The 18,653-nt window shown below is 47.1% G+C and overlaps 2 protein-coding genes across 8 annotated transcripts in view; one reads left to right on the top strand and one right to left on the bottom strand.

Annotated features, from left to right (window-relative positions):
• Positions 1-2,392: 2,392 nt before the first annotated feature.
• Positions 2,393-10,643, bottom strand: POLL (DNA polymerase lambda). Of its 6 annotated transcripts, none has more exons than XM_039871429.1 (9): positions 10,520-10,643; positions 9,527-9,671; positions 8,509-8,803; positions 8,155-8,317; positions 7,475-7,792; positions 6,543-6,716; positions 5,847-5,975; positions 3,715-3,883; positions 2,393-3,283 (listed from the first exon to the last, which is right to left on the bottom strand). In XM_039871429.1, the coding sequence occupies exons 2-9, from the start codon at positions 9,639-9,641 to the stop codon at positions 2,919-2,921; spliced, it is 1,728 nt and encodes a 575-aa protein (XP_039727363.1). In that variant the 5' UTR covers positions 9,642-9,671; positions 10,520-10,643; the 3' UTR covers positions 2,393-2,918. The 6 variants fall into 6 exon arrangements, with proteins under 6 accessions (XP_039727363.1, XP_039727358.1, XP_039727359.1 ...); XM_039871424.1 differs by having other exon boundaries at positions 9,527-9,691; positions 10,520-10,642; XM_039871425.1 differs by lacking the exon at positions 10,520-10,643 and adding an exon at positions 9,761-10,509.
• Positions 10,609-18,653, top strand: part of DPCD (deleted in primary ciliary dyskinesia homolog (mouse)) — a 20,081-nt gene continuing 12,036 nt past the window's right edge. The window contains exons 1-2 of one of the 2 annotated variants that reach the window (XM_039871433.1): positions 10,609-10,728; positions 14,511-14,591. In XM_039871433.1, coding sequence (XP_039727367.1) covers positions 10,665-10,728; positions 14,511-14,591 — 145 coding nt within the window. In that variant the 5' untranslated portion in view covers positions 10,609-10,664. The remainder of the gene's footprint in view (positions 10,729-14,510; positions 14,592-18,653) is intronic. The other variant, XM_039871434.1, reaches the window with a different exon arrangement.

Genomic DNA, 18,653 nt, shown 5'->3' with positions numbered 1-18,653 from the left:
AATCGAGATGTTGGCAGGTCTGTGTTCTGTTATGAAGGCTCTAGAGAAGGATGTTTCTTGCCTCTTCCAGCTTCTAGAGGCTGCCTACATTCCTTGGCTGGTGGCCCCTCTCTCTGTCATCAAAGCCAGAAATGCCGCATCGCTCCGACTTTTCTTCCCTCATCACGACTCTCTGGTTGTCGCTGGGAAAAGGTCTCTGCTTTTTAGGACTCATGATTAGATTGGAACCAATGGATAATCAGGATAATCTCATCTCAAAATCAACCTTAATCACATCTGCAATGTCCCTTTCACCAAGTAACATACATATTCATAGATTCCAGGAATTAGGATGTGGACATCTTTGGGGGACCATTATTCTGTCTACCACACATGGTCTGGCCAGGGACAACTCTGGCTCAGGGATAGAGTGACAATGGCTGGGCTAGGGACAGAAAACAGGTTTTTGGTGACCCTCTCCCCCTCCTCAGGACCAGGTGGTGATTGGGTGATGGTTTTGGGGTGCTCACTTGCTGAAAAGGATGCCAGTTGCCACCAAGGCTCTGAAATTGTCTCCCTTTCCAGCAGGATGGGGCACTGGGCTGAAAACCTAGCTCTGAAGTGGCTAGGGAACCCCCAAGCACCTTTTGCTTAGTTTGGGAGTCAGAGAGTAACTCCTCTTCCAAACTTGGCAGCCTTTCTCAAGACACAGGAATCCCTCCATCAGTTCTTTCCCTGGGCTCCTGTGTCAGATTGAGCAGCCAAGAGGATACTACCCGCCGGATGGGTCTCTCTGAAGGGTGTGGGACTCTCCTTTCGTATCCCATGATTTCCTGTTGCCCTTGCCAGGTGAGCCCCAGAGTTTGCATGGTCTGAAGGCAGTGTCTGGAATTCTGAGTCTTCTGGGGAAAGGAGGGTGGCAGGAATGGGTGCCCTTGGTTTCAGACACAGAAGTCAGCACTATCACTTCCCATGGTTCTGGAAACTTCTTGAATGTAAGAAAGGGTTAAGTGGTCAAGTTATCCCGAGGCCCACTGGTTCCCTCTTCTCTTAGCACTGGAGGCCCAGTTCCTCTGGGCCTGGAGAGGTTGCTGAAGTGGGAAGCAAAAGGGAAAGAGAAACAACGGCCACATCTGGACCCCAACACCCTAGGCTTTTCGCTTCTGCCAACTCTGACCCTCGCTGGGGACACTGGCGAGCACTGGGGCCCAGCCCAGAGTAGAACTAGCAGAACTAGGGAGAGGATAAAAGCAGCCCTAACACCTGGGGGACCCAGGGATTTCCCAGCTCCTCTGGTCCACTCCAGGCTATGGTCAGCCACACCTCCCTGGGAGTAGGAACTCTGAGGGAGAGGCCCACCCCTCACACAGGCTTCTGAGCTTTTGATGGGGCCATCTCTGGTTGATAAGAGTTATGAACGGGGCCCCCAGACTCCATGGGTTTTCGGTTCCTTTCCCGAATGACCCACACTGACAAGTCCCCATGGCTTGGCTTTCAGGGTTCTGAATTAGCGGGGGGGCCTAACCTAAGGCTGCTGAGATTCCCCTGACTGAAACCAGGCCAACAAAGGCCAGCTCGGGGATTCTGCAAGTCACTGACAAAGGAAGGACTCAGCAGCACTCCCCCAACGCCCTGCCGACCTGCCTCAGAGCCAGCGTACTCTGCCTCCTGAGCTCACCTCCTGCTCTGCCTCAAAATCCCCCATATCACGGGGCCCCTTGAGGCTCCCTGCTGCTCCTCCAGCACAGCTGCCTCGTCCTGCCTCTGTGCCATTATTCTTCATACTTGGGGATGCCCAAAGCTTCTTCCATATCCCTCCACTCTCCTCCTCAAATTCTCCATCTTGCATTATTCACCCTCTGAAAACCATCGTCATGGCACTAGCTGGACTTCTCCTATCTGTTCTATCAAACTAAGGCTCTCAGTTTGACTTTCAGTCATCTACCAGCCCAGCCTTCTCCTTACTCCTGGCATACAGCAGCCCATCTAAAGCAGGTTCCTTAGTTATCTCCAGAGCCTGCTTACCTCTCTCAAAAAGGCTATTTCCCTGCCAGCCTGCCCCTCCCGTCCTCCAGGCAGCCTTCCCTGACTACCTCGGTCCTGTTAGGGGCACACAGTTCACCATTTAGTTGTTCCTAATGAGTCTTGCCACCTTTTTTCATGTCCCCAGATAGCCTATTCTAGGATGGAGCCCACAGGAGATGCTGGTGGGTAGACGGGCGCTCCTAAATGACTCCATGAATTTTCCCTTTTAATAGCCACCTGTCTCCTTCTGAGTTCAGGAACTGACTCAGGCTTGGCCTGTTTGGAGAGCAGTTAACTTGCCTTTCTGGGCTCCCATTCAGCTCCCATCTCCATCCCTCCCCGGGTGGAACAAGGTGGGGGCTGAAGCAGCTCACAGACACCAGGCAGGTTGAATGTCAAATGCACTTTATTGGGCCCCTGAGGCTTCAAATGCTGTTCTCACCAAGCCTGGGGCACCCCCTCCCAACACCTCCAGCTGCACAGGAAGCGGGGTGGGTGAGGGAGTACATGGAACAGCTCGTTGTCCTACTCCAAAGGGTCTTGGGTGATGCTGGGCCACAGCTGCTTGCCTCTCCCGCTGTAGCTCCAATCCCACCTCCAGCAGCTAGACCTTCCTCAGGGTAGGGAAGTGGGGTTGCCTGGGCTTTCAGCACAGAAAGCTTGCTTCAAACCAGCCACCTGTTCCTGCTTAAAATAGGGCAAGGGGCCATGTACAAAACTCTACCAGGGCAGCAGCCTGCTCTTGTCAGTGGAGGGTTAGGAAGACCCTGGGAGCCCGGCTGGTCCTTTCCGTCAGGCCCAGGGAGCCGGTGGTTGAAATAGTGAGAGTCAGTCAGCTGAAGCTAGAGGGGAGCACTGGATGGCTAGGTGGGGAAGCTGGTCCAGTTGGGTGCCCCCTCTGCCCCAGCCATGGGTCACCAGTCCCTTTCAGCTGGTTCTCGGTAGGGGAGGCCTAAGAGCCTGAAGACATCCTTCTCAGTGGGGGTGGGAAGCACTCGGCCAGACCCCACCCTGAGGCCTCGGGTGTCTCGTACCACAGCTGTGCTGAGGGCGTGCTCCGACAAGCTCATGCCCTTGGTCTTGGCCAGAGCCCGCATGGAGCGGTTGAAGTGGGCAGAGCCAGTGAAGTAGAGCAGGGCACAGGCAAACTCGCTGTAGGGCACAACGATGATGTCCAGTCTTCGGTGCCGCCGCCCTGGCCCCGGGAGCTGGCATACACCCAAGTACTTCTGCTGCTGGCCATTCTCCTCCTGGCTCACCAGGTCATCCGTCAGGAACCCTGGCTCAACATGGAAAGGCTGCTGGGAGGGCCAAGAGCCAGGCCCTGGGCCATCCTGACCTCCCAGGTCTCTCCTGATCATCTCAGGTCCTCTAATCCCAGCCACCCATTTACTTGCTGGGTGCCCTTGCCCTCTCTGGGCTTGTCTCCTGACCTATAAAATGTGCAGAGAAATTCCTCCCATCCCCCAGTATCACAGAAAGATCAGATGAGACACTCAACCCACAGGTGGTACTGAGCACCTCTGTGTGGTGTGGGGGCTGTTTCATCTCTTCCCTGAAATGGCTCTGGACACAAGGTGGGATTCTCACAAGCAACCTTCCCTGCTTCCTGCCTAGAGATTACAACTTTGAGGCTTTCCCTCCAGGGGGCCGCCCAGCCCTGCCCTGCCCCCTGCCAACCTGCTCACCCGGAGATGAAGCTTACTATACCTCGCTGCCGAAGGCTGTCAAGGAGGCGACTAAAGATGCCCTGGTGAGACCGGCCATCCGGGTGAGTGAGCAGCACGTCTACATCACCACAGGTTGCCCTCCCCCGTCGGTAGGAACCACATGCTACACACAGCAGCCCAGGGTTGAAGGCCTGAGCTGATTCCCGGACCTGAGAAAGAACAGTGAGGGGGTGAGGGGCTGTGGGCCTCAAGCCCTGCAAGGAGTTCCTCTCCCGTGGAGGCACAAGAGCCTTCCATGACTCAGGAGCCCACACTTCTAGCTTATGCCCCAAGCCAATCCTTGGATGCGAGATAAAAGCCTGAAGGAACGAGACCCAGGGAACAGGCCAGAGATGACCCTGGGGAGCAGCAGTTCTCTAGCTTCACTAGGACAGAAGAAAACACTCAGACCACAGGAGGCAGCCTAAGGAGAGATAAGAAGATGGCACTCTGATTCTGAGGGAAAGCACTACCGTTCCCTCTAGAGCACTTCCAGAACAGAGAGAAACACCTTCTCTTGGCCCCTTCACCAACCTATGTGCTATTCTGTGAAACTCCACTTACAAAAAAAGGCCAAGTGGCCAGAAGCCCTCAGCCAGGTCTTCACAGCCCCAGGTATCTATGGTTGTGGAGCTAAAGGCAGAGCATGTAAGTTGGGGCTTGAGGCATCAACAGGTGGCCAGCAGAGTGCCCGGACAAGCCTAGGGGAAAATGGGGCCCAGAAATATAACTACAGCTGCAACAAGGAAAGGAAAGGAAAGAAAGCAAAGAGGAAGGCGATTCTGAGCCGACATCCTTGGGGAGGGAGCTGTGACAGAGGGCACTGACAGCTGAAGGGCCATCCCTCACTGAGGGGGATAAGCCCATTAGCCTCCACTCCAGAGACACTGAGCCCTTTCATATGCAGATGACATCCACGCCTCCACCCTAGGACATTGAGATTTCTGGGGCCCCAGATACTTTCAGCCAAGACACCTCAATTCTCCAGACAGGCTCTCAGGCTCGTCCCTTCATTCCTTCTTGAGCCTCCCAAGAGGATAGGAGGAGGCCTACGATGAGTAATCCCATCAACAACTACTAAGGCTGGAGCCCTTCAATAATGGGAGTGGGTCAGATGGGCAGGGGGGCTGGAGGCTCACTGGGGCATTCTCCTTGCCTAGACACCATGGCTGACTGACACTGTCATCACTAGCACCAAGGCCTGCTGACAGGTGAGCAACGGGGCATGTTCAGACATGCTGCACCAGCCTCAGGGTCCCGTGGCATGGAATCCTACCCTATCAGAAGTCCTACCCTATCAGAATCCTAGACCAAAGCAAACCCTGCTGTGAGCAAACCCTGCCCACAGCAACCAGCTCCTAATCCTAATGCCAACTGAACAAGTGATACACTTAACCATGGATGTACCCTAGTCTCTCTCTAATCTAGGTTTTATATGAACTTGATTCCTAACCCAACTCTAAATCAAACCCTAATCTTGGCCTTATTTCTAGGACAACCACAATCCTTAACTAAAAGCATCTAACACTAAGAAAACCTTACTTCTAATTCAGGCCTAACCTTAACTTGCCTCTTGATCTAGCTTTCCTCTAACCACAAACCTAATCCTTTGGCGCTGTGCTTCTTCACCAACCCTAACTCAAATTCTAAACCAGCTTCAGGTGGGCTTCAGAAGGCCAATATATCTGGAAAGAGATATAAAACTTTGTAAATTTATACAATTTTTGGAGAGAAAGAGTCCATAGTTTTTACCAGGTTATCAAAGAAGTTTGTGAATCAATAAACATTAAGAACCTCTGCCCTGATCCATCCTAACCCAGCCAGTTCAAACCCCAATATTTTCAAGTAGTTCTGACTATAATCTATCTAAAATCTAGCCCTATCATGAACCCAGTCCTAACACCAGTCTAGCATCTAAGCCAGTGCTTACTCTGCCTGACCACTGAGAACCCTAATCCAGGGAGTCGGTGTTGCAGCCCTTCCCTACCAAAGCCACCATCCCTCCTCTGGGCACACAGCTTCCTCTGCCTGATTGATGCCCCAGTTGAGGGATCAGGAGTTCTTGGCTTTGAGCCAGGCGCTGACCTTATGGCAGTGCCTGGCTCTCCTCACTACTCTGGGACACCTGCTTACTGTCTGCTCAATCTCTGTAGCCTCCTCCCTGGGCATGCGTTCCAGAAAGTCATCATAATGCTTCAAGCCGATGGCCTGCTGGGCAGTCAGGGAGGCCTGGTTACGGATGTCTTCTAAGCTCCGGAAACCCTGGAGAAAGATGTCAGGTGGGGGAACTATGAGAACCCAGGATCAATGAAGAGGCAGTGAATGAACACACACATAAGACTTATATCACCCCAGAATCCAAGTAAGACCTGAGGCAGGACCAACTCCAGGAGCAGTTGGGTCTGTAATCAGTGAGAACTGGGAAAAGCAGAGGGCATAGAAGACATGCCCCAATCTAGGTCAGCCACGACCTTAAAATACTGGTTCACGATTCCATCAGTCTGGAGGTGATTTTGAGCATGGCCAGGTTTAGGAACCACTACTCTTAATACTCAGCCCTGAGGCCTAGTCTCTTCAGAAAGAGACCCCCCTTGCTGCTCTGAGGGTAGAGAAACATGCTCCTTGTCTCTGTCTACACCAAGACTATTGCCTCAAGTATACCAAGCAACAGGGCAGGATAGGAGAGGAGTCTACATGAGCCCAGGACTCATTGAAAAATGGTCTCCCTATAGTCTGGGTTCATTCCCATAAAATACAGGGTAAGAGAACTATGTGTCGGGAGCTCTGAGACACAGCAAGACTGAAGTGGGGGCTGGGACAAGGTATGACCTGATGGTACCACATCTGAGCAGTCTTGGTTCCAGCTCCCCAAATGTTGGAGAAGAGCTCCAACACAGGCACGCTATCGCTGATATGGTCCAGCTTCCGCAGATGTCCACTCTCCAGGATCTCTACAATCTTCTCAGCCATCCGCTTCCCAATCCCAGGGATACTGCAGGCTTCCTAGAGGTGGGGGAGGTAGAGGAAGGAAAGAAGAGGGAGAAGATGGGAGAGGTAGAGCCAGCAAGTGGGGAAGCTGACTCCTTTAGTAGATGTCTGAGTAAAAGCCAGCCTGGCTGCTTAGCAACTGATGGCTATGTAAAGCTTGGGCACAACTGAAGATGAGAAGTTTGGATGGAATGGGTTGGTTAACTTGTCTTTGGGTTCCCAGAGAGATGGAGATCAGCACAGAAGGTAGAGAAAAGGCAATAATGATGATACTATTCACCAACATCATCACAATAGTGAACGCTAACAGTTACTGAGGACTCACTATGTATCATGTCCTGCACTACAGGGATCACCTCATTTAGTCCTCACATAACACTGAATTTGTTACTATTCTTAGTCTCTTTTTACTGATGAAGAAACTGACACAGAAGTTTTAAGTAACTTGCCTAAAGTCATACAATTAGTGAACGATGGAAACCAGAATTCAAACTTTGGATTGTTGGCCTCCAGAGTCCAGTAAACATTTTTTAAAAACTTTTTGTTATGGAAAAAATTCCAAAATAGAACAGTGTAACAAACCCCCAAGTACCCATCACCCAGCTTCTAGAATTATCAAGATTTTGCCAATCTGCTTTAATCAAGCTCTCCATGTTTTACTTTTGTGCAAGTCTCAGACATCATAAAATCTTACCCACTCCACCTGATCCCCATTTGTGACTGGTGCCTCCACCAATCTCTAGCCAGTATACCCTGCCCTGGCCTCCAAGTACCTGGTAGGAGGTGACAGGCTTGTGGAAGCTCTTGAGGGCATTGATGGCTTTAGCATAGCCCAGGGCCCTCCACTTGTCTCCCTGAACACTGTAGGCTTTGGCCAGCACTTCCAGCTTCTCTGTGATGTGGGGGTTATGGTTGGTCGCCTTCTGGGTTGAAGGTTGTGCACAGACCCACTTTTCCAAGCCCTCAGGGGCTGGGCTAGGCTCACCATCTCCCTCAAGGGGTGTGGGGTAGCAGCCACTGATCAGGGCTTCCAGATCAGCGGCGCTAACCTGGGTCTCTTCCCCATCACTGGTTTCATCGTCAGAGCTGGGCTAGAGGTAGGGAAGGAGAAGAGACAATAAATACATGCCCCCCACGAATACTCCTCAAAGGTGGGGATTGAGTCTCCTAAACCCAAGAATGAGGCTGAGTCTTCCACATCAGACTTGGGTCTCCTTAAATGTGGGGCTGTGTTCCATTTCACTTTCCTGGTCCCAGCCCTAGGATGCCCAGTGGCATGTGGTAGATATAGCCTGGGCAATGCAGGAGTAATAAGTGCTGGGAAGAGCTAAATGGCTTCACAATAAAGAGAGCCCTCGTCTCTCGGGGGCCCTGGATTTTCTGAACAACCACCAGGTTCTTCCTGCTTCTGTGTTCTAGTTCCCAGGGAAAGGGAGCTATGGTGGCTCCTGACCTGGGCTTGGGTGCTTGAGGCTTCTTCTGCCCTCTGGGGAGGAGATACAGGTCTGGTGGGAGGAGGGGGAGGAGAAAGAGCTGTCTTGAGCAGACCCTCATGGGTTCCAGGAGGAGGAAAAGAGTCTTGGTCTGCCTTACTGAGCTGTGGTTGGTCCAGGTACCTGCAGGGATGGTGATGGGAGGTTAAGATACCAAAAGTCTCACCCTTTCTCTGCTCCCAATCCTTCCCTACTCTGAAATCTTGGTTTTCTCATGTGTTCAATTAAGACAACAGAGTTATTTTTAATAACCCAAGGAAAGAACTTGAGATGCTGCTAGAAAACATTTGGGGAAAAGACTAGAACCAGCCCACCTGTTGGGGATGAAGATGCTGAATCCTGCCGTGTCCACCAGCCTTCTCTCCTGCAGGCACAAGCTCAGCCAGGCTGACTTTACCAGCTGGGCACCTGGAGGCAGCTGGGGCAGTCTAAGGAGGCGGAGGGCTCGCTCACAGTCCATGCTTTCATCCACCACAATATGAGTGACCCCAGAGGCCTGGGCAGGGCATATCTGGCCACCATACTGGACAATCTGCTTCTCAAAGAGTTCTGCTCGGGCTCGCCCAATGCCAGTGGGCACAACGTGGGCCCTCAAGGAGCTCAGCCACTCTGTAGAGGGGACATCCAGATGCCTACGGTCATAACTTTCAGATATGATCTGATAAATCCTTTACCCCAAAACAATAATTTTCCTTCCATCCAGCCTGTCTTCTGGGAATTCCACCATCGCATACGGTTAATTTCTTCATGGGCCATCTCTTGATGTAAGGGGCAAAGATTTTGATATGTCCTGTTCCTTCATGTAAACTAGAACAGTGTCTAGCACATTACAGGCATCCTATAAATTACTGTTTGATCATTTATTCTTTCAACAAATATTAACCTACCATGTACAAGGCACACACATGTTGCCATTATAGGCCTCACAGTGTAATAGATTCTCCCCTCTCACTCGATGTAAGTTTCTGCCATCTATTTGTCTATTTGGCTGCAAAAAGGCTTATATAACTCTGGGGATCTGATAAGGATATCTGATCCTCTTCCACTCCCAACTTCAGGCAACCTCCTGGAGAGCAAAGGATTTTGTTGGTCATTTCAGCAGGAATCAGGGAATATTTTCTGATTGATGGAGATCTGAGTACGGTAGAAGATAACACAGCAAGCAGCCTGTCAAAGACTGGGGACCAAGCCTAGTGCAAGACAGGTACAAACCAACCTACAGGCCCTGGGCAGGCAATGTCAGCTCTAAACTAATATCTGATTCTGGCCATGAACAATGTAGGAAGTCTGAAGGTTCAAGCATATGAGGGTTCTGAGATTGGGTCCACTTACCTCCTGTTCCTTCTCCGTCTTCCCTCTTAGGAATCTTTGCAAGTGCTTTTGATGATGGATTGGCCTGAATTTTCTTTCGCTTGGGAAATGCCTTCAAGATGCCCCTGGGGTCCATTGAGGTATGGCTAGATCCTGGCCTTTCTGTCTGAGGGTTGATCAGGGTAGCTGTCATGTGGAAACCTTTAACTGAGGTTTCCCAACCCCTCTGCTTACGGAGGTGGGGTCTCCACTTACCAGGCCTTGGGGGCAGTAGCCCAGTTTCCCAAGATCTCCCAAAACCCAACTGAACTTTAGTGGTTTAGCCTAGCTCTACACTCATCAGCCTTTCAAAGTCAAAGTATTGGGCAAAATGAGGGGTAGAACGGGACTACTAGGGGTACTTTTGAGGGGTACGAAACGATATCATTCCTTCGAAGGATTTCTCTAAAGATTTGGTGCAGTGTCTGCCCTCCTGCATCCCAAAGGGCTTTATCAAAAGGGTATGCCAGGCTAGGCAATGTAGCTACATCTTTAGGAAGGACTTAGGTTCCCAAGAAGGGTGGAGACTGGGGGTGAATCTGCACATAAACTCCACGTAATCTTTCTCTACCCTCATCACAGACCCGCAGAGGAAAATCTGGGGGGTGAAGGAAGTTCGGGAGGCAGGGAGAACGCCCTGCACCTGCCCTGGTCGCAGGCCTCTCGTGGGGTTGTTCAGCCCTGCAGCTGTGGGGAGATGGGGCACTGCTGCAGCAGGTGTGGGGCGCCTTCCGGGACTGGGGGAGTCTCGGCCTCGCAGCTGGGGGTGGAGAACACTACAGCAGGTGTGAGGCACCCGCCTGCATACGCAGCTGGCGCGTGCTCAGGACTCCCAGCTGAGAGCCAGGGGAAGGCTGGCGTGTCCAGACCCTGCCCAGAGGAACACTTCCCCACTCCCCGAATCCCGAGTAAGGTCAACTTCAGGCCCAGCTGGCCAACCGGTCGGTGGGAAAGAGTAAACTCCTATTTACTTACCACGGCAGCCAATGAGGGCGGATGAAAGGCGTGAGTAGGAAAGGGGCGGGCAAATGACCAGAACAGTTTCCGGGTCAGCAGGAAGTGACCCTGGACAAGACGGTAGCCATGGCAGCGGCCGGGCGCGCGGCTAGGCGGAGGGAAGATGGCGGTGACAGGCTGGTTGGAGAGTCTGCGGGCGGCCGAGAAGACCGCGCTGCTGCAGGACGGTAACTCAAGGCCCCCCGCGAGCTCCCTCGTCCTTTTCCCCGGGGTCCGGCCCTCCGCGCTAGCGCGTCCGAGAAGGGCCTCAGAACTTGGGACGGCAGAGCTGGAGGGGTTGCGCCGCCACCCAAGTCAGGTCCTGCATTTGCAGATGAGGAAACTGAGGCACAGAGAGATAACAAGACTGGAACACGCGTCTCTGGACACCCCCTAGTTTCCTGTATACCACCTTGCTCCGCACGGAGTTTTGTTGCTAATAAATAATACGTAATTCCTTTCACATTCGTAATGTCATTTGCTCCTCACAGCTGTCCCGAGAAGCTGTTAATTTTCCAATTCATTTTACAGAAGAGGAAACCGAAATCCAAAAGTTTTAGACTAGCCAGTCTTCCCCCAACCAGTCAGTGGTACAGCTGCACCTTGACTTGGGAATCCCATGAGCCTCACTCTGGGAGTTCTCTTGCTGGAGGCAGCCTGATGTCATGGAGAAGCGGGAGACCTGGGCTCTACTTACGATTCTGCCATTAATTCACCCGGGGCTCTCCTGTCGGCCCATTTACTTGTTTGGACTTCACTTTCCTCATCTGTAAAATGAGCTGAATGGTCTACCTGTTATCCCTGAGGTCCTTTCCAGCTGTAATATTGTTTGGAAGTGAACCTCTAAATGTTCCCTGAGTCTTTAGGGGAGACGGAGCGAAGCCGGGCTGTACCTGGAAGAGATGGGCACGGGTGTGGAGCCGACTTTCTCTCACCCTGGGATTGGCCGGTGTAGGTCCCCCTGTGGTTCAAGGTCACTTCTTGGACCCACCTGGCAGCCAGAATGAATTAGGTCTGAATTCCTGTAGCTTTTAGGATAAGTTAGGGACTCACATCCGCAGGCAGAGGCCAATCAGGGAAGCATGGAAATTAAAATCAGCTGCTCATTCGCTCATTCATTCACGCAGCATTTAGGCAGGGTTTTACTATGTGCCAAGCTGTGTACTAGAGCAGATAGAAAAAGAAATGTCTCGGGAGTTCACAGAGTGGTCATGTAAATAAATAAGAGTGTGTGTTAAATAGAGGTTGGAATCTTTTATAAAATACTATGAGAGCACAAAGGTGGAAATAATCATCTCTTTGAAGGAAGACCTGACAGAAAAGGTGATGTTTCTGGGTCCTAAAGAATTAATAAGTGTCTGCTAGGTGCAGAAGAAAGGATGGCTATTCCAGGAAGAATGACTCGTGTAAAGGCATGGAAGTGTGGCAGTGTATGGCTGATTACTAAGGAAATACAAAACATTTTGTGAGGCTGACACATTCACCCAGTCAGTCATAAGAACCCCTTACACTGTGTCAAGTATTAGGTGCTAGGATACAAGGGTGAATAAAAAGGTCTCTTTTTTCAAGGAACAATGAGGAGAAATGCTGGGAAATGAAGAGAGACTGCAGATACATTTGAGTATGTTGTGATAGGTCTCCTGTATCAAGCTAAGTATTTTGAATATTACTTCATAGGACAGTGGTTTTTGTTTTTATTGTTAAAAAATACAGAACATAGAATTTACCATTTTAACCATGTTAAGTGTACGGTTAAGTACACTGTGGCATTAAGTACATTCACATGGTTGTGCAACCACTTGCTTATCCATCTCCAGAAATTTTTTATCTTCTTTACCTGAAACTCTATAGTCATTAAACACTAACTCTCCATTCCCCCTAACCCCAGCCCCTGGCAGTCACCATTCTACATTCTGTCTTTATGAATTTGATTACTGTAGGAACATCATACAGTCTCAAAAAGAAAAGTCATACTATATTTGTCCTTTTGTGACTGGCTTATTTAGCATAATGTCTTCAGAGTTTATCCATATTGTCATATGTGTCGAAACTTCTTTTCTTTTTAAGCTGAATAATATTCCATTGTATAATGTCTATCTGTTGATGGACATTTGGGTTGCTTCCACTTTTTTAGCTATTATGAATAATACTGCATGAACATGGGTGTACAAATATCTATTCAAGTCCCTGCTTTTACTTTCTTTGGTCAGAAGACAGTGTTTAAAAAAATATTTCATCAGCCAAGATTTTTAAAGTTTTTTTTTGTTAGCATCATAAAATAGTGTTGTTAGTTTATTTTTCCAAGCAAAAAAAGAAAAAAAGACAAACCAATGTTAAATAGATAGATACACCTTGTCAAATCTCTCCTGTAGACTTACCCTCCTGATGTGCGTGGGAGTGGGTGGGCAGGTGATGTTACCTCCTTCTCACTAAGAATCACTGCTATTGGTAATGAGAACCCAATACACTATATTTTTTTCAAAAAATGACTTATGTTCATTGTGGAAACGTGAAAAATAAATAAATACCCATAATCCTACCATCCAGAGATAATTATAACTTACATTTTCATGCATAAACTTCTATATTTTTCATGCATATATACTCACAAATATATATATATTTTCTTTTAATAAAATTTCATAATAATATACTTTAAAAACTTATATCCACATATATAACATGTGTATAAGAATAAAGTATAGATGAATATATAATCTTTGAGTAAGGGAGGATATTCTAAGCACAACTTCTGGGTAGTAACCACAAAGGAAACAACAGTCGACTATATAAAAATTAAACACTTGTTTGGGAAAACTCACTTTAAACAAAGTTAACAGGCAATTGAAACTATTTACAACATATATGATGCATGGTTAACATATACAAAGCTCAATTAGATTAGTAAGAAAGGCTAAGGCCTAAACAGGTAATTCACTAGAAAGTAAAATAAGCTAAGGCCTAAACAGGTAATTCACTAGAAAGTAAAATAGGCTAAGGCCTAAACAGGTAATTCACTAGAAACATGATCAATAAACCCTTGGAACAGTGTCAACCTTACAAATATTTAAAGCCATACAAATTATCCTAGTATGGTTATTAGAGCATGGGCTTCAGCCTCAAGTCAGTTTAAGCCTGGGGCTGTCATTTCCTAGCTTTACGACCTTGGACAAGTACATGATTTTTAAGCTTCAATTTTCCTCATTTATAAAATACAAGTAATGGGGGCTCATAGGATTATTGTGAGAATTAAATGCAATAAAACATGTAAAGTGCCTGGCCAATAGTAAGCACTGCATCCTGCCTGGACTCAAGACTAGACTCCAGGGGGAAAAGAGGGTCAGGCCAGACATACCCTCAGCCACTCACAGGCAACACCTTGTACCCTACTCCTGACAGGAAAACCCCTTCCAGCTCTTCGAGCCATCCAAAGGATTAAGAATAGTATCACTTAGGGGCCTGCTGAGGGGCATGCAAATTTGAGAGTGAGTTTCCCCAGAACATATATAAGGAATGACTCAAGGGAATTGTGTCCTAGGGGAGTAAATTGTACAGAAAAAAATGACTTAGTAGATCAGATACATTTCCAAGTTTGGGCTAGTGGCACCTTAGCTGGCTAAGACCTTGAGGCTCTTGTTCATTAAATTTATGTTGGGCCTACCTGCTGGGCATTAGTGCTCTGTTATTTGAGCTAGATTCTAAAGGGCGAGGAAGAGCCCAACAGATGAAGAGAAGTATGGAGTTATTGCTGGTAGAAGAAACAGCAGAGCAAAGACACGTTCAGAGAAAGCTTCGGATAGTGAGTCCCACAACATGTCTTAAAGTAATGGTGGGCAAGTAGTTGGGAGACTCTGGGAGGGTTTCTCAATACACTCAAGACTATTGGTATTTTCCATGTAGACCCCTTGATCTGCAGGGTTGCAAAGCAAGAGGAGGCTTGCGGGTAAGGCACTCTCTGCTTTGTGCATAGGGAGAAGAAAGGTGCATTATTTGTTTCCAGATGGGAAGGAAATGGCTGAAGAATATGATGAGAAGACGAGTGAACTACTTGGTAAGTGACAGGGACTCCCAGGAGGCCCTTAGGAACACTTGGGGGCAACACTCCTAGCCTGAGGCTTGACGGAGGAGCCTACCACCAAATGTGAGAGCTAGAGAAGACTGAGGCCCTTGAGGCAAGATTGTTCTTGAGAATAATCTGAGGTCAGGGCTGAACACCAGAGGTGGAGTAGGAGTCCATTTGACTAGTAAACCCCACTCCACCCCCAGCCAATTGAGAGAGTGGGTAATTCTTCTAAGATGGGAATGGGGGTATAGAGAAACTTTACAAAGAAGGTGGAATTGAAAGTGAGCCTTGTAGTGGTAAGGGCAGTTTTCACTGCAGTTTTTTTGCTTGTTTTTTGTTTTGTTTTTCGAAGCCACATTAGGAACAAGTAAACATCAGAGGCAGCAGATTCTGACCTTGACTGAGAGGCAGCACTATGAAATATAACCCTCATCTTGGAGAATGTCTGAATTAAAGAGAGTAGGGGGTAGAAATGGTGATTTTGCAGCATTGTCATTTGCATTCCTGCAGGTTTTTTCTTTTAAGAATAGGCCCTAGCTTGGATTTCTGGGAATTCTTTGATTTGTCCATTTTCTGTTCCCAGGTCTGCACATCAGCATTAACTGACTTCCCAGAACTAGGTGGCTCATTCTCTGACCCAGGGCTTGAGGCTGTCAGCAATGGGAGTTGATCTCTTTATTAAGTTCTACCTAAAATGCTAAGACCAATGATGGAATCATGGACTGGGTTATTTTCTTGCCATTATTCTTAACTTTAATTTGTTCTTGGGTCTGATCGACAGGTAGTATTGGTGAGGGAATTTCTTTTTCCGTTTTTCTGACAGCTCATAAATGTCTGGAACCGACAACACGGATTACACTGGTTTGCATTCTCTTAGTCTCCAGTCTTAAAATTTGTGTCCTGCGCATGTTCAGTCACAGAGTGAAGTGTTGATCCCTCCTTATTATGAGCTGCTTGGGCTCCAGTCCCAATTGGTTTAGTCTGGTGCTATTAAAAATCTTGATGTGTTTAGCATATGACACTGATTTGGTGGAAACCAATACAGTAGTAATATCCTCACAATGCACTGTAATTTATAGCGCTCCCAGGGGGTGACAGCCTTGGAATGCCTAACAGGGGCAAGCTTATGAAAGCAGAGGTCACGTGGGCTAACCACCACCATCACCAGGCTAGAGACTAGCTGCAGCTCCTCTCCCCCAGCCCCCGGCATCACCTCTCTTTTCCACACAGAGCAAATCAAACAGCTATAGCTGTCGCAACTATAAACACAAACAAAGCCCAGGACTCTTAGCTGTGCTTGGACATGAAATTAAAATGAAAAAGTCCAAGTTCCTTCATTTGTAGCATCCCACATTAACCTGTTACTTCTCTTGGCAGGTGGGGAATAGTTCATAGGAGAACATTGTTTGGCTAAAGTTGACCTAATAATTATATTTATACTGTAACTTTAATTGGGCACTATCTTAAGTGCTTTATCTGAATTATCTCATTTAATCATACTCATCATGATCCTATAAGGTAGGTACTATTGTTCCCATTTTACAGTTAAAGCAAAGAAACAAACAAACAACCCTGGAAGCTCCAAGAAGTTAAGTACCTTATTCAGAACCACATAGCTGGTTAGTTTCTGAGCTAGGATTGAAACCTAAGTCTGTCTGATTAAGAACCTGTGCTTTCATCCACAACAACATGTTGTTGAGAGTTGAGAATGTTTATTCCTGCTTTCTTTTCTTCTCACTAAATTTTGCTCTTCCCAGTATGACCTGAGTTAGGGGCTGGTGGGAGCAGGCCAGGGATGGGCAGAGAGGAACACCCCACTTGAACTACCAGGCCCTTTGAACAGATGACTCTTTTCTTACCCATTTTAACCACCACACCCCACTCCCACGAGCTGCCCTTGCAAAATAGTGTTCATTATGAACTTTTCTTGTTTTCTTTTAATGTCTTATTTTTCAATTACAGTTGACAATATTGTATTAATTTGTATACAATTTGTATACAATCAAGTATACAACATAGTGATTAGATATTTATAAAACTTAAGAATAAATCTAGTAAATAAGAATAAATCACCCCAATAAATCTAGTACCCATCTGACACCATACATAGTTATTACAATATTATTGACAGTATTCCCTATGCTGTACTTTACATCCCCATGACTGTTTGCAACTACCAATTTGTACTTCTTAATCCCTTCCCCTTTTTCACCCATCCCCCCAATGCCCCTCCCACCTGGGAACCATCAAAATGTTCTCTGTATCTATGAGTTCATTTCTGTTTTGTTTGTTCATTTGTTTTGTTTTTTAGATTCCACATGCAAGTAAAATCATGTGGTATTTGTCTTTCTCTGTCTGACTTATTTCACTCAGCATAATACCCTCTAGGTCCATCCATGTTATTGCAGATGGCAAAATTTTATTCTTTTCTATGGCTGAGTAATATTCCATTGTATTGTGTACCATATCATCTTTATCTAATTGCCTATTGGTGGATGCTAAGGTTGCTTCCGTATCGTGGCTATTGTAAAAAATGCTGCAATAAACATATGGATGTATGTCTTTTTGAATTAGTGTTTTCGGCTTTTTCAGATAAATACCCAGAAGTGAGATTACTGAGTCCTTCTTTGTCTCTTGTTATAGCCTTTGTTTTAAAGTCTATTATGTCTGGTATAAGTATTGCTACCCCAGCTTTTTGTTATTGTTGTTTCCATTTTTATGAAATATCTTTTTCCACCCCTTTGCTTTCATTCTGTGTGTGTCTTTTGATCTGAAATGAGTCTCTTGAAGGTGGCATGTGTAGGGGCCTTGTTTTCTTATCCATTTAGCCAAACTGTGTCTTTTGATTTGAGCATTTAATTCCTTTACATTTAAAGTAATTGTTGATAGATATGTACTTATTGCCATTTTATTCATTTTTTTTATCCTTTTTTTCTTCTCAAGTAAGTCCCTTTAACATTTCTTGTAATACCGGTTTGGCAGTGATGAACTCCTTTCGCTTTTTCTTGTCTGGGAAGCTCTTTCTTTATCTGTCCTTCAATTCTAAATGACCATTTTGCTGGGTAAAAGAATCTTGGTCATAGGTCTTTGCTTTTCATGGCTTTGAATGTTTTGTGCCAGTCTCTTCTGGCCTGCAAAGTTTTTGTTGAAAAATCAGCTGACAGTCTTATGAGAGTTCCCTTGTAGGTAACTAACTGCTTTTCTCTTGTTGCTTTTAAGATTCTCTCTTTGTCTTTAACCTTTGGCATTTGAATTATGTGGTATTTTGGTATGGGCTTCTTTGGGTTCATCTGCTTTGGGACTCTGTGCTTTCCTGGCTTGTATGTCTATTTCCTTTACCAGGTTAGGGAGGTTTTCTGTCATCATTTCTTCAAATAGGTTTTTAATTCCCTGCTGTCTCTCTTCTCCTTCTGGTACCCCTATGATGTGAATGTTGGTACTCTTGATGTTGTCTCAGAGGCCCCTTAAACTAACCTCATCATTTAGGGTTCTTTTTTCTTGCTGCTGTTCAGAGTGGGTGTTTTCTGCTACCTTATCTTCTAATCGCTGATTCGATCCTCTGCTTCATCTAATCTACTGTCGATTCCCTCTAATGTATCCTTCATTTCAGTTATTGTATTCTTCATGTATGACTGGTTCTTTTTTATGGTTTCTATTTCCACTTTTATGCTTTTTATCTCTTTGTTGGTGTGTTGGTTCTGGGGCCTCTTGGGAGAGGCTCTGGTGCAGGCCAGAGTCATCTACTGCCTCTGCCCTGTCCATGGGCACTTGGTATGAGCTACAAAGTGATCTACAGATGTCTTCCACTTGTGCTGGGCTTAGAGGTGCCTGGGAGAGGCTAAGCTATGAACTGAGGCAGGCTGCCACTAGTGCCAGGCCTGGGGCTGCTTAGCAAGCAGTACGGGGCATGCCAAGGTCAAGTGCTGCTTATTTGAGGTTTGTGAACCTTTGAGAGATTTTAGGAAAGTCCATAGTATGAGCTAAGACAGGCCATTTGCATGGAAAAGACACTAGAAGTGGCTTGGTTGGGCACACAAATTGGATGGGACA

This window comes from Pteropus medius, unplaced genomic scaffold (assembly GCF_902729225.1).
Source record: "Pteropus medius unplaced genomic scaffold, Ma_sr-lr_union100, whole genome shotgun sequence".
NCBI lineage: Eukaryota > Metazoa > Chordata > Mammalia > Chiroptera > Pteropodidae > Pteropus > Pteropus medius.
Note: the sequence above shows the minus strand (reverse complement) of the source record. Positions and strands in the feature narration are given on the sequence as shown.

Coding starts and splice junctions, on each gene's coding strand:
- POLL (XM_039871423.1), bottom strand. CDS start 9,698: ATGACAGCTACCCTGATCAACCCTCAGACAGAAAGGCCAGGATCTAGC. Junction 8,804..9,526: donor AGACGGAGAAGGAACAGGAG/GTAAGTGGACCC, acceptor TCCCCTCTACAG/AGTGGCTGAGCTCCTTGAGG. Junction 6,717..7,474: donor AGCCTGTCACCTCCTACCAG/GTACTTGGAGGC, acceptor CCCCACCTCTAG/GAAGCCTGCAGTATCCCTGG.